The sequence below is a fragment of the Lipophrys pholis genome, assembly GCF_963383615.2.
Source record: "Lipophrys pholis genome assembly, chromosome: 9".
Classification (NCBI taxonomy): Eukaryota; Metazoa; Chordata; class Actinopteri; order Blenniiformes; family Blenniidae; genus Lipophrys; species Lipophrys pholis.
In genome coordinates this window covers 15,705,252-15,720,463 of record NC_137639.1, presented here as the reverse complement: position 1 = coordinate 15,720,463, position 15,212 = coordinate 15,705,252, and the positions used below count along the sequence as shown (strand labels likewise).

Genomic DNA, 15,212 nt, shown 5'->3' with positions numbered 1-15,212 from the left:
CTTTGTCACTGAACTTTCAGTGTTACTCTCAAAGTTACTCTAAATTGTACATTCATTAATTTGATATTTGATATTTGTGTGTCATGTCTTTCCTGCTTATCAGTAAATGACAATAAACTTATTTTGTGTTAATATTTAATGTAATTATTCCACATAAGTGAAGTGAGACTTACAAATATAAGAATTAATATGTACCGTCATCTTTTTTCCCTTACTATTTCAAACAACATGACAAACCACTGTCGTTAATTTAAATGAACGTTCTACTTAATGCGTTTGCTTGTCTTTAGGTTTCTGAATCTAAAGATTCAAGAAGGAGAAGCGCACAACATATTCTGCCCGGCGTTTGACTGCTACCAGCTGGTGCCTGTGGAGGTCATAGAGAGTGTGGTCTCCAGAGAGATGGACAAGCGCTACCTCCAGTTTGACATCAAGGTACGTGGGATATAAAACACACGCGTCCTGAGCCATGATCCTGTAGAAGATCGACATAATATGCCCTCATTAAGAGATGAACACTCAACAAAATGTCCAGTGTTTTTGAGTTGTCATTGTTGACATTTTTTGTTTTTCGTGCCTCTAAATCAGTCACAAAGTGACCTCGAGATCTGTTTTGATTTGAAACAAAGGTTTCACTTTAATAGCACAGTGTCATTCATTAGATGTTAACATAATATATGTAGAGAAACATGTGGTTAGGTCTAATTAGATAAAATCAATAACTATACAGCTACTACACTTTGATTAACAAATCTTTTATGGTTGTGATATTTTAACAACTATTGTAATTTAACAACAATACTGCCTTTGTGCTATTTATGTATTCAAAATAAACCAATCTATTAAAAGTACACTATCACTATCACTATAACACTTTTTATATCATTTTTTTTCTCAGTAAAAAACATTGTTTTGTTAAGCCAACTGTAGATTGTTGGACTGCCAACTCATATGAATTATTCTTGCTTTTTTCTTTTTCTTCGGTTGACAGGCTTTTGTTGAAAACAATTCAGCAATCCGCTGGTGTCCAGAAGCCGGCTGTGAGAGAGCAGTACGCCTGAGCACGCAGGGCCCGGGAACTTCAACCTCGGACACTTTGAGCTTTCCTCTCCTCCGGGCTCCTGCTGTAGACTGTGGCAAAGGCCACCTCTTCTGCTGGTCAGTCGTCAGTGCAACATGACATGTGTGAAGATGAAAAGTGAACCCTTCTGTTGTTGCTGTGATTTTCAAAGCGGCTGGCCTAATCGCGACGTTGTTTTTCTGTGTGTTCATTATTCCAGGGAGTGTCAGGGTGAGGCCCACGAGCCCTGTGACTGTGAGACCTGGAAGATGTGGCTCCAGAAAGTCACTGAGATGAGGCCAGAGGAATGTGAGTGTTGCCCATGCCGTTTTCTTTTCGGCTGGTAGTTTTATGCAGTAGGAGTCAATCCATTTCTTGTATTTATCTACTTTGTCGTTTAAGCTCATATGTTTAGCTTGTAATTCAGTCCTGTCACTCTCCCAGACATTTTTGGGGGCTGCAAGCTTGATTGATTGCGAGGTGCTGTCCCCGCAACTCAACCACAGTAATTACAAACAGTTTAGCGCTGGGCCAATTAAAATCCACCATGTTGATGATGAATTATTAATTAAAATGAACAACCTACTCAGTGAGAGTATGCAATGCTTAGAGGCAGTAATTGGTCTGAGGGCAATCTAACAGATGATTTAAGGTGCCCCGAGTCGCTCCAAAGTGCCACTTTGTTGATGTGACAGTCAGAAGATAAAAGCAATTATTTTGTTTCAAAACTATCTTCCCCTTCGATTTCCCCAGATTCTGTTTTATCTTGGCATTTCAAACAGCCCATCAGAGGTTCTTTGATAATAGCCAATTATTCTGTCTGTGCATGTGTGTGTGTGGGCGCATGAGCATCTTGGGAGATGTTAGCAAAATATATAAGCAATACACATTAGTCAGGCAGGACAATTTCCCACTCAGTATAGTGCTCTGTTTTGATGCTGTAGTACTAGCCATTCTCATTCTGTCTCATTATGCCTTTATTTGTTCTGTTTACTTTCCTCTCTTCCTGTTGAAGTGGCTGGTGTGAGTGAAGCTTATGAGGACGCGGCCAACTGCTTATGGCTGCTCACTAACTCCAAATCCTGCGCCAACTGCAAATCTCCAATACAGAAAAACGAGGGCTGTAATCACATGCAGTGTGCGAAGGTGAGTTAAGGAGATTTTACACTTGTCTTACTAATGTGATATGTAATGAAGTGACTCTCACCGGCTTTTGCCAGAACTATTATTAGGTTGTTTTCCCTTTGAGAAAGCAGTCTAAACTGGGCTTTTGAAAATGTGGGAGAACGAGTCCGTATTTAATCACGAGCTTTAAACAACTTCAGAAAAAAAACATCTTGCTCGGAAAAAACCCCTTACACCTAGGTTTTCCTCCTGCCGCTGCTGCTGCTGCTGTATTTTTCCCTCCCAAAAGACTTGAGTGCTTTGAAAACTATATTTCTCAATGGGAAATTAACTTGCTTTAAGAATATTCAGAGCCGTGTGCTGGTGTTTTGAGATTAAATGTAATTGCAGTTTTTGATATTGGGTTGAAATAAAACCATGTAGATTGTGTGTAACTGTGATTGCCTGAAATGTAAAACTGTGTTTTCAATTATACTGACATCTAAAAGCAACTCCACCATTTACAGAGGAAGCATGTTGTTATAATGGGCGAACAAATGTTATATAGGCAACTGAGTTACTCATTTGTGCGTTATTTGGTTTTTCAACCATTTATACCACATTTGGCTAAGACCAGTGCTGATATAGCCAAGAGAGGCTCGTGGTAACAGGCAGTTCAACTGAGAATAAAGTTTATTCGCCGAGTAAGAATCTAGGAAGACACATCAGAATCTTACAGCCAAATTAACCAAGCACACATGTGCTACTCAAACACCAGAATGATCCATTTTTTTGATTTTCTACAAGCCTTCCACTTGCATCGAGCCCAAGCCTAAATCTCAGGTTTGATATTTCAGAATGTATTGGGCAGATTGCCATCTTTGTGAGTGCAGTGAGGTCTGACGAGATACTTTTAAACTTCTCTCTTTTGTCAGCCAGCACTTTAATATTTGGAAGTTAAGTCTTTGGATTCCGAGAGAAGTTTATAGTTTCTTGTTGTGAACCGCGCAATTTATCTCAAATTTAACATCGTGAGATCAGCATGGACAGTATCCGTATCGCAAATAGACTGACTGAACTGTGAGAAACTATGTTTCCAAGCACTGACCATTCATGCCCTGCAAATTCTAAATCACAGATATTTTAATATAGAAGAAAAGTGTTATGAACGGCAAGAAATTCATCGAATTTTGAGGGTACCTAAATCAACTATTTCACTCGATTGACAAGCTAATTATTTTATACCTGGTTCCCACAGGGAGGAAATCAGAGCCGAACAAAATCAACCAATCTTTTGAATTTTAAAATGCTGCCAGGGGGATTCACAAGGACGATGCAGTCAGGTGTGGAGACATCTAACAACCAAAAAACTATATTTATCATAGTATTCAGAATTACTGCATATTGCATGTTCACCTTGTAGCAACCAATAATGGAATACCTGCCAAATTATAATGTAAGAATTTTGAATATTTAAATGTAATAATGCCCATAATGTAACAACTTACCAGTAATGTCATGAAGTAAGTTTACAGCCAGAGTGTTTCATCAATATATCCTCATTGACTGAATGTAATGACTATACCATCTACTGTACTTAATGAGGAAATCGCAAAAGTGAAAAATCCTATATTTCCAAGTCTGTTTTTCATATCATGACCTTGTTGGCTGCAGTTCTAAAATTTTCAAAGCACTTTATATTTCTACTTATGTTGTTGGCCATTATCACAGTGTTGGTTGCGATACACCCACTATTGTGTTGTAAACTATAGTTTTAGGAGTGCTTTCCCTCAGGTGGGGCATGAGGTTACGCTTTGAACCTTGACGAGGGTTTGAATTCAGGCTGTGGCAGGAAGAGTTTTACAGTGTAAAAACTTGCCAAACCTATGCTGCAAGTTGGAATGACTTGCTGTGGTGACCTGCTGTCAAAAGCAGAAGCTGTAGAGACACTTACTGTCATATTAAAAAAATATCCATCAGAAAGCTTCAAAGCTACTCGTGCGTGCGTGCGTGCGTGCGAGCGTGCTCTTTATGTCTTAGTGGACCAGAGGTGACTGAGATGAAAAACCAAAAAAAAGACTCTGGTGGAGGTAGAGAGTTGAGATGGTTAAATAGACACCGTCATGTGGCCCACCTGTGTCTCTGTTAGTACCGCGGTTGCTGGAGGGCAGAGCATGAAAGGGAGCACGTTACAGACATGCAGCCTGGATCTTTTTGTCTCTGTGACAGCCCTGCCGCCGTCTCTGCTGGTTAAAGAGGCCGACTCTAGATGAAGATTGGTTTGGGAGAAATGGCACAGCTTTCACGGGCTGAGAGGCCATGGAGGGCCCAGCCTCTTGACCTGTTATTACGCGCTAAGAAATGGCTTCACCCCTGTTGCTTGGAAACACAGGACTCAGCGTTACTAAGGAACCTTTGTCTTTTCATTGCCATTTTCTTCTATCTGGCATGGCTTCGCACATTTTTAATCTCGAGTCTCTGTTTCACATGTTGTTTACGGTCTGACTATCCCTCCATTCACACCTTCCCCAAGTTCAGCTTTTACTTGCTATTGATTCTTCTCAGGTGTCAAGTAAACATTGTGTTTCCAGGACAACACTGGTCTCAGCTGTTTTTTTTGTTTTTTTTTGTTACTCTGGCTAACTTGTCACCCACAGAAGCACTTGTGTCACGGAGAGAAAAATCACTTACATCCAAATAGTCTGCAGATTGGAGAGGCTGTAGTGTTTTGTTGCCCAGTGGAACTTGCTGATCACAGATGTAGTCTGAGTGCCTTCTAGTGGCAGCAGCTTCGAGGATTCACTCAGAGGTTCAAACAGATGCCACGTCTCTTGTGAATTGTCATCTTTAAAGGAAAAACATTGATAAATAGGATGAGTCATAGGGTCTTGTCGAGATTACTTTGCAAAGATGTTTCTTGCTCCTAATTGTAACTTTGTTATGCAGTACAATGCAATGTTTGGAGGATATAGTGTCATTGAGTAGCATTGTTACGGATTGCAACCAAGTGAATTTTCCTCCTCTTATAGGTCTCTGTGTTATAAAAAGATTACACACACATGACAGAGGGGAAATGGTATGTTCTGGACTACTGTATGAGAGTACTCTAATAGAGATGAACTATTTAGCATCTAGATACAAAGTACTTGTTCTTTATAAAAAATTATAAATGCAGCTGTTCTTATTTTTATGCGGTTATAGACTACGGGAGGGTCCATGTCATATCAATAGATCTCAGTGAGTCTTCTCAACTTACCATATTGGATTTGCTTCAAAGTACATGCATATAACATCTATGTGCCAATTGTGGAAATTATTTCTATTGCCTCTTTGTTGTTTGAGATGTGACAGGTGTATAAAAAAAAAAAGTGGCCTTGATATGAATTTATTAAGTGCTTCTCAGAAAGTTTACTATTGACTTCCCTGTATGTTACATGGTTAAAATGATCCCAGATTGTTCTGTGGCCTGCATGTTTAAAGATGCAAACATTCCAAGTCAAATCTGTCTGAGGCAGCAGGAGGTCTGTTCAGATTTCTGACCCCCTGACTTAACACTGTTTTGAATACCAAATCAGTTTCTGCAAATAGATCCACCAAAATCCCACACACTGGCCCTCCGAGGCAACAACTTTTCTATCGTTTTCTGCTCTTATTTGATTGTTCCAGCTGAATTAAAATCACTTGTTCATTTAATGAACATCGGGCGGCAGTAATCAGGTGCAAATAAACAGCTGAATTGTGTGTGTCGCATGTCACAGAGGGGGTGGTCTCAAATTTTCAAGTGTTTTTTCAGTGTGCCATGACATCTAAAATTAATTGGCACACCTGAACCAGTATCAACAAATGGTCATCCTCTTTTTTTTCCTTTTTCTTTAAAGTGTTATCTGACCAGAACAGAATTAACTGAACCTTCCCCTTTGCACCCTGCTCCTGCAGTGTAAGTACGACTTCTGCTGGATCTGTCTGGAGGAGTGGAAAAAGCACAGCTCGTCGACGGGGGGCTACTATCGCTGTACGCGCTACGAGGTCATCCAACAGGTGGAGGAGCAGTCAAAGGAGATGACTGAAGAGGTAGACGCATGCACACGGGCACACAGCACTATCATATTTTCATCTTTTTTTTTTCTATATATATTTCCCGCATGGTTAACTGTATCCTTTATAAAATATGACAGCCTTGAGTTATGGCTGGTGTTTCTCAGGGAGCATCTTTTTTTAAGACGGCACACAGTAAATGCTGTGCCTCCTGTTCTTTATAATGCATGTTAGTTTTAAATGGAAAAAGACTCCAGTGATATCACATGAGGAAATGTGAAAATGTATGCAAACAGCCGAGAAGAGTACAAGCGTTAGTCTGCATGTACCTAAGCAAAAGAAAACATGCAAGATGGTCTTCGGCCATCCATAGTACATCCTCCCTGGCTAAAAAACTGTTCATTATTTGCATTTATCGCAATCACAAGTGGAGACTTTACCAGTAGCACTACTTACTTTGACTTCTCACGGCCACATTATTTACAGCTTCTGTATGAGAGGGAGCAACATGCTTAGAGATTATTGACTGTGACTGGTGTCTCATCACGCTTTCGCAGGCAGAGAAGAAGCACAAGAGTTTTCAGGAACTCGACCGTTTTATGCACTACTACACACGCTTCAAGAACCATGAGCACAGCTATCAGGTAAACCGGTCTGGCTTTGCCTTCCAATGATGTCTGCTTTGCATAGTGTACAAATGCAATGAATGCGGTCGGTCGGCGCCCCGCACCCGAGCAGAAAGCTGGTACACGACCTCATAGGTGGACATACTGCCCAATGTAATAAACTTCATAACTACAGAATTGAAAATAAAGTACGACTGTATTCTGCACATCACAAAGCCTTGTAAAAATAGTCTGCAGCTCTCACCTTCGCTAATTTATGTAATCTCGTATTTCGGATGCGTCTCCATTGTTTGGTTGGGTGGGCTCCTCAGGATGAGTTTCCAGTAAACAGTAAAACCTAACGGCTTCTTTCTCCCTCACAATAGCTGGAGCAGCGCCTGTTAAAAACAGCCAAAGAGAAGATGGAACAGCTTAGTCGGGCCCTGAGTGGAAGTGAGTGTGCAGTCTGCCATAACAGTGTCGATCTTTATTACACATTTAGACGCATCTTAATCTAGTCCTCTGATATTGAGCTTTGAGAAGTAGGCAGGAGGGAGAAAACACCAAGGTGCTTTAATAATGTATTAACAACAGTGGGTAGAGTTATTAGTCACCAGGCACTTCTAAGTAACAAGAAAGTGTGGCTTTGTGAATAAGCCTCATCTCGAGCCCTTTAAAACACCAATCTGTACAGGCAATTACAGTCTGTTCAGCATCACCAGTTTCTGTTCTGATAGGCAACAGCTGAAATTTAACTAGATCTTTATTGCAGTGGTAGCACCCATTTTGGTTTCCATTGACGGAAATGACAAACTCAGCTGTCACGACTTTGAGTCAGCCCTAAGGTTGAGTAGTTCCCCCTTACATACTGTAATCTCAGACTCGTTTCTACTTCAGTAATCATCTCAAAATCAATGTTTAGAACATTTCACTCCCTAAATGGAGTTGAATGTTTTAAAAGATTGTATTTATTCAAAATGCTTAAATGACACTGTTCGAATTCACTTGAGTGAAACTTAGATGAAATCCTAAAGAGGCTGTTTGACCTCTTTTCCCGTCATTCTAGACATAATATAGTAAAGTATCAGGAGTAACACTAAATTTAGCACATTAGACCTGCTTTTTAAACAAATGTCATAATTCAGTGCTTCAAGTAAGTTCGGCTGGAATAAGGTTAGTCGTTTAAAGAAGTAAAGCAGACGATCATTTTAGGTTATCTGACAGTTTTCTTCTTCTTCTCTCTCACAGGAGAAGGAGGCCCGCCTGACACCACGTTCATTGAAGATGCCGTCCTAGAACTACTAAAGACCCGCCGCATCCTCAAGTGCTCTTATCCTTACGGGTTCTTTCTGGAGCCCAAAAGCACAAAGAAAGAGATCTACGAGCTTATGCAGGTTTCAGGCATACTTATTGAGAAGAAAGACAAATGTTCACAGCAGTGAGTCTTATATGGGCCATTAGAGATGTGGGACTAAAGCTTTCTACCTCATGATCTTCACAATCTGCCTCAGTTATATCTGCACATCTCAGCATTTATTTAAACCAAATTCTTAATGATTGCCAGTATAAGTACAAACTGTACTTTCATGCTGTGTTTTATACTTCAGACACTTTAAAATAAATGAGCAAGGTCCCCATAGGGCTTCCTAAAGGCTTGTAAAATTAATGCAATGTGAAGTCGAAACATAAACAGTTCCTTAAAAAATAGTTCACTTGTCGGGCCACTTTTAACGTCTCTCTATCCTTGAACACTCCCGTTTGCGAACAGAAAGTTTAGTGAGGCCTTTTAAAAATGTAGATTGTGTAATCATACCCTAAATTCACTCTTGCAAAGTTTTTGATAAAAAAAAAAAACCCAAAACAATCTCTCAGCCAGCTTTCTTTCTTTTGTCAGACGGATTTGGAGATGGTGACCGAGGACTTAGCACAAAAGGTGAACAGGCCTTACCTGCGAACTCCGCGCCACAAGATCATCCGTGCGGCGTGCCTGGTTCAGCAGAAAAGACAGGAGTTCTTGGCCTCAGTCGCACGAGGAGTGGCCCCCAACGACTCTCCCGAGGCCCCCAGGCGCAGGTGAGACACCGACGGGAAGCTGCTGAGTGCCAACTTGTAATCAGTTTCGTACAAAAACCCTGCTCCGTGTGTAATATATCTGACCTTTGAAATGATCAGGTGTGACCAATTAATGATACAGTTTCATCTATTAATCACAATGTCGTACAAAGTCTTTCCTCTCTCTTGCTGACTTTGCAGTTTTGCTGGCGGACCGTGGGACTGGGAGTACTTAGGCTTTGCATCACCTGAGGTAACAGAACAATACTTTCCATAGTTTTCAGTGAATTGTGTATAGTTAAAGAATAAATGTGCTGAAGCCACAAATTTGCAAATTGTACAAGTTTTGACATTGTACGTTGATTGCTGAGATAATTATTTTCAAATCTGTGTTTGTGGCATGATGACCATTTCAGTACATTACATTCTGCTTCTAGTCAACTGGGATCGCGGTATAACAGTATAGACAATAGGTGAATGGATATAAAGCTGCAAAACCTATTTACAGCTACAAAAAGTATAAATCACATCGGATGAGGAGCTCATGCAGAAGTTGCAGTTACCCTTGCCATGCTCATAAGCTGACGCGTTCATATTTCGGTCTGAAAGTGGCTCATCGGTGTGCTCCCATGTAACACATCAGATAGTAGTAAATAGGTAGGGCTTCATTATTTTTGGGATGAAATTGAGAGGAAATATATACTATCAATAGATATTTTAACCAGAACATTGAATCATGGGAATATGAGTGTTAATTGTATATCATATAATGTGAAAAAGAATTGAAGTAAACAATTCTTACTTGGTGAGAGCAAGTCCAGTGTAAGAGGTTCAGGGAGGTTGATTGAGGGTTGCAGGGGCCATCCTTTGAAAACCTTTGTTTCCTGTTTTTGTACAATATGGCAGGTAACGCAAAATTATATCATGTCTTTTTATCCTTAAAATGTGATATCCCACTATATGCCTTTGCATGAATTCAGTATTTGTGTAGAAATGTTCTTGACGTTGCTGGTTGGAATTTCATGGCGCAACAACACTGACAAGCCATGATGACCTAAAGATCACGGCGTTATTCAACACAGTGGAGCGAGCCAGATGGTTCAGTGTTCCCCTGTGCACCCATTTGGAATGACTAAAAAGCACAGTCCTCTGGCAAACACCTAAATAGGCTACTCCCGATCATTGCACATTAGTATCAGGTGTTTGCAGTTAACACTTACAGTCATAAAACTGTCGACCACATAATGGTTTGAGTATTGACCTGCCTCCTTTTTCAGCCCAGCTTGACGCAATGGCATATAAGTCAATACATTGTGGCAGTTCTTAAACATCCAGGTTTTTCATGGGAATAAAATTCACTCGGCTGAAAAGCACCAAATCACTTCTCTGCTTCACGTGGCTGTTTAAAAACACGACATCAAAATGCCCATTTTACACGAGAAATGAGCCTTGCAGGATTTCGTGCACATCTTTTAACTCATGTAATGCACAACGTCTCCCCGCAGACCTTTTTCACCGCAGACATTTTGATTTGTGACAGCGGGGAAGGCAGGACTTAATGATTGCTCAGTTCCATTAAGTGTCCCAGTCAGCCATGCCAGTGAACCAGCATGCACAAGAGCAGGACCTCTCCTAAGTGGGATGTAGCCGTCATTAATACCTCTGCACTTTCCCCACTGTGACAAGTCAAAATGTCTGCTGTGAAAAAGGTCAATTAGGGAAACAAATGAGAAGATCAGCCCTGTCTGCCAGGGTGATAAACAAGTTTTGAAACCTCCTCCTCCTCTTCCTCCTCCTCCTCCCCCCCGCTGCCTGCTTTGCACCGTGCAGCGGCGCATGTTTACTTAAGATTTACTGGGTAAACAGCCAGTGATGCGCAGATATTTGACATCCAATCCTGGATCCAGTGCATTGACTCCGCCTAATTTGAAATATGAGTATATTAATGAATTATTAATAGGTAGCAAACCTACCTCGGTCGCTTGTTTACCTGCAAGAGGATGAAGATGAGTTTTCTCATCGTTTCATATGTTGCTAATCATGAAAAGCAGGTTCAATTTGGCCCACATAATGACTTTGGATACTGTGAAAATCCCGAAGAATAATAGCAAGTCATTCCTCATCCGTCCACTGGAGGGACACAAGTATGTGAGTGAGAAGTGACCAGCAGATGACAGCATTGTCCTTAGTCATGAAACAGCAGAAATTGTTCGGCCAAGGAAGAGACTTGGCTGGTAGAATATCAGATTACATCTAATTTTAACAATAAATTTCAGGTTATTTAGTAAATGTAAACAACTTTGCAATTTAACTCGCTATCTTTGCTGCGAGATGCAGTCGAACTGTGCTGCACGTGTCCCTTGAACTAAAATGAGTTTGACACACCCGATATTCCGAATTTTGCCATCACATCTCTCCTCTCTGCCTCTCCACCGCAGAATAAAAGTTTTGTGAACACAGTCTCACTGAATTAAAGTAACTAAAGTGCGTCTCTCGTGCTGACTACTGCATAACTGTCAGAGCTTAATGTGTATCTGTGCTGTGCTGTACGGATAACGATCCCTAAGAGAAATGCAGTACACAAGCCAGCTGAAGCACCTGCAGGTTTATAAGGCAAGAGAAAAGAATTAGTGAGGCTACAAAGACCGGTTTGCCTTCAAAAGAACAAATTATCAATGTAAATACAGGCGAGACACTTCTCTCACCTCCACCTTTTGTTCCCATCCTGGATTAGAATAACAAACAATCGCACCATTCTCTGTTGTTGTCAACAAATACTTTTGAGCACGTATATCTTCGAAGTTCATGCTAAACACCACCAACAGATGCTGAACGCCGAGTCTTTAAAAATGTCCCCTAATTAAGAGCGCGTGTTCCTCAGCTGCACTGGTTAATGGGAACACCATAAAAATAATCAAAGCTGGATGACACTGCCTCACAGGCACAGCTACAGATGGTCCGCTCCATGCTTCTTACAATGACTTCATAGAGGGCTATTTTTAGTGTGCTGGAAACATGAAAGAAGAGTTTGGATGGCAGGCTTTGATTATAAATGAATGTGACTCAGTGACTTTTGCAAATGAATGAGATGATTGATTGAAGATTACAGTCGATCGTTTGATTTTGTCAAAAATTGCTTCTATGTAAACTTTTTCCATGCAGTCTGGCATTCATCAGTCACTCCCAAGGGTTAATGGTTATATTGAAATTTTTCCTATACTTAAAGATCACAGGTACCATCTCATTTATCAGAATCCTGATACTGTGAAAGACTTTATGGAAATCTGTTTTCTAATAAAAGGACACACAATTTGAACTAGTTAAGATAGCAGAGTAATTTTTTTTTTTCTTTTTTATCTTTTGGTTCACTTTTGAAGCTGTGAATGCAAATTGAATACCACGGCATTACCAGTCTTTTCTTATCAGTGTATAATTAATGATTTACACTCTGCTCTCCATTGATATTCCCATAATTAGAGATGTTCTGACACATTTGACACACTTGTTTATAATTTTATTTGATTCGTTGTTTAACACACAAATTATATTAATGAATTCTACATCAGACTCCCCAGAGGGAACATTTCCAAAGTAGCAAGTTTTTCCTCTCTCTGTCTCTGTCTCTCTCTCTCTCTCTCTCTCTCTCTCTCTCTCTCTCTCTCTCTCTCTCTCTCTCTCTCTCTCTCTCTTCTCTCTCTCTCTCTCTCTCTCTTCTCTCTCTCTCTCATCTCTCTCTCTCTCACTCTCTCTCTCTCTCTCTACTCTCTCTCCTCTCTCTCTCTCTCTCTCCTTCTCTCTCTCTCTTCTCTCTCCTCTCTTCTCCTCTCTCTCTCTCTCTCTCTCTCTCTCTCTCTCTTCTCTCTCTCTCTCTCTCTGTTCTCTGTCTGTCTGTCTGTCTGTCTGTCTGTCTGTCTCTGTCTGTCAGATTAAATGAAGTGCATTACACTTATCTCACGACCTGCATTAAACAGAACATATGGTTTTGTTATGTGGCTTTTAGGGGTACATTATTTCATGCTCACGAGAACTAAACCTGGACTAAACATTCTTTTCTTTAATTAATGTTTGTCAGGAATGTAAATGTAAATCCTCAAGTTAGTGAATTTGCCGTTTCCTACTAGGTGTGTGCATTGTGGCTGAAATTCATCCCAGAAACACAGTGATTCACGTTATGGCCTGGAGATGAAAGCGTCTGAAGCCTGCCTGCTGTTCTTCTCAGACCACATTTTGCTACTTGAGTCACCAATCAACATTTAGACCAAATATCACTTTTATTTTGTCCAGAAAGCTGTATGTTGAGCATAATATCTCAACCATGTTGAGCAAAAAGAAAGAAACATAAACTAGAACTTCTGAGGGTTTTTGAATCCTTTTTTTGTTGTGTGCTTTTTTTTTTTTAGGAGTACGCAGAGTTCCAGTACAGGCGGAGACACAGGCAGCGGAGGCGAGGAGACGTGTCCAGTCTCCGTAGCAACACACCCGACCCCGACGACCTCAGCGACAGCACCTTAGGTACCGCAGTAGATATGAACTCCCCTGACGCTCCCTCCACTCCCATTTTTTTTCCTGCTAATTAGATTCACATGCAAAGCCTTTATAAAGAAAGAAACAACTTCTTTCTATGTACAGCTACAGTCGATAAACTTACTAAAACATTCTATACCGGGATGATGCAATCCTAAATGTTAACTCCTCATTTGATTGCCACTTTGAAATCAGCTGTCAAATTAGCGAAGCTATTCAACCAGGTTGACTCTTCTCCACCCTCAATTAAAGCAGCATTCAGCTGGCACTTTCATAGATTTAATCTACTAATCACATGTTTATTCAAGTGAATCTACTCTCAGGACATTCCTTACAAAGTCCTATTGTGACAGTGAGAAACCAGTGTCAGAAGCCAGATTATTATTCAAAGCAGAAAGGGATTTACTCAGCATCAAATCATGACTAGACTCATGATTTCGTGAGGGCGCAGCGCACAGCACTTCAAAACACTGAAAACTGGATCGCTTCTCCCGAAAGCAGTTTAGAAGTGATCACACCATCGCTGCATCGATACACCAGGCTTTGTTCACTGAGCGAACCGAGGGAGTTTTGTCACAAATGCAGAATTTGCTGAATAAAGGACATAAGACTAAACAGCAAAAGTTGTGTCATAAGAAAACCGTCTAGCTGTTGTCGCAGACATCTTCAGACCTCTTCTCAGGAGGGGAAACGAGGCCAAACCACACCAGCCGTACACAGAGGGTAGTCGAAAAAGTGCTTCTCACTCATGAACCCCAGTCAGAGATTTATGACTGCAACAGAGTGAGACTGCAGTGTATCAAACCCACAGTGAAACATGGTGCTGGGAATATTCAAGTCTCTAGATGTTTTGCTACAGCAGAGGACCTGCACGGAATCAGCTACCCCGTGACTAAAGAGAAAGTAGCTCTCTATTCTTTATTGGCATGGCTCGCCCTCTGGTCTGCATCTTTGTACAGACGAGTACACACTGCAGCGGGATAATGAGTCCAACGGCGCCTCAAAGCTTTGGGTATAAAAAGTCAGTGAAAAAGACCGAACGCTGACTACGATGGCCTTTCCTCACCTAAACTCGACCCAGCTTAATATTTATGGAGCGTTTGAAAACTGACTTGAGTTAGTTAAAATGGCATGCTCCCTCAGGAGGCGGGCAGTGCTGAAGTTTGCGGGAAGCAGGGATTGTGACATCCGCCGCAGATCGGAACAAGCGGCCACAGTAATGACTGCATTACCAGATTGCTGAAGTGAAGTGAGCTGTAGAGTGAAGCTGAAATAAGCTTCCTCCAAAGCGTGAACGGCCTCACTGTTTTTGACAGAGAGGACCTGAACCATCCAGGAAAGACTCAGAGTCGAGTTGCTGCACCTCAACATTTAGAGGAGCGTCTATTAGGACGCCCACATGGTTGACTCCCATTAGAAGTGCACCAGGAGGGGGCCAGTGCTGGCTCACAACCTGCTGAAGAGATTATATCTCTCCTTTGCTTTGGAAGCTGCTCGAGGTTCTCAGAACAGCGAGAGGAAGTTACAGCGGACGGGAATGTAAGAGCTTCGCTTTCTGTACAGCCACCGTGACCCAAGGTGCAATAAGTGGGGAAGTAGATGGCTGGTGGAGTTATTTATCAAAGATTGCTATCAGCAAGTGAGGGAAAGAGATTGACTATGTGATGTATAGTTCATATTAGCACCAACAGTACTGCAAACTGCCGAGCTTATCAAACAGTAAAGTGAAACAGAAAAGCAATGTCATGTACAGTGATTGCAGAAGCAAAGCGTAAACACAAACACACTAAGCATCTGTTGTGATCACCTCTTGCCTTTGAATCAGCAGTTCT

General features: G+C 41.1%; 1 protein-coding gene across 1 annotated transcript in view; it reads left to right on the top strand.

The window, feature by feature from the left end:
- The window catches only part of LOC308114509 (ankyrin repeat and IBR domain-containing protein 1-like), a 32,319-nt gene that overhangs the window by 13,351 nt on the left and 3,756 nt on the right, over positions 1–15,212 (top strand). The window contains exons 8-18 of the mRNA XM_080471436.1: positions 291–435; positions 992–1,158; positions 1,281–1,369; positions 2,076–2,206; positions 6,101–6,235; positions 6,757–6,843; positions 7,191–7,257; positions 8,053–8,198; positions 8,699–8,877; positions 9,058–9,109; positions 13,257–13,368. Of these exons, the coding sequence (XP_080327562.1) occupies positions 291–435; positions 992–1,158; positions 1,281–1,369; positions 2,076–2,206; positions 6,101–6,235; positions 6,757–6,843; positions 7,191–7,257; positions 8,053–8,198; positions 8,699–8,877; positions 9,058–9,109; positions 13,257–13,368 (1,310 nt within the window). The remainder of the gene's footprint in view (positions 1–290; positions 436–991; positions 1,159–1,280; positions 1,370–2,075; positions 2,207–6,100; positions 6,236–6,756; positions 6,844–7,190; positions 7,258–8,052; positions 8,199–8,698; positions 8,878–9,057; positions 9,110–13,256; positions 13,369–15,212) is intronic.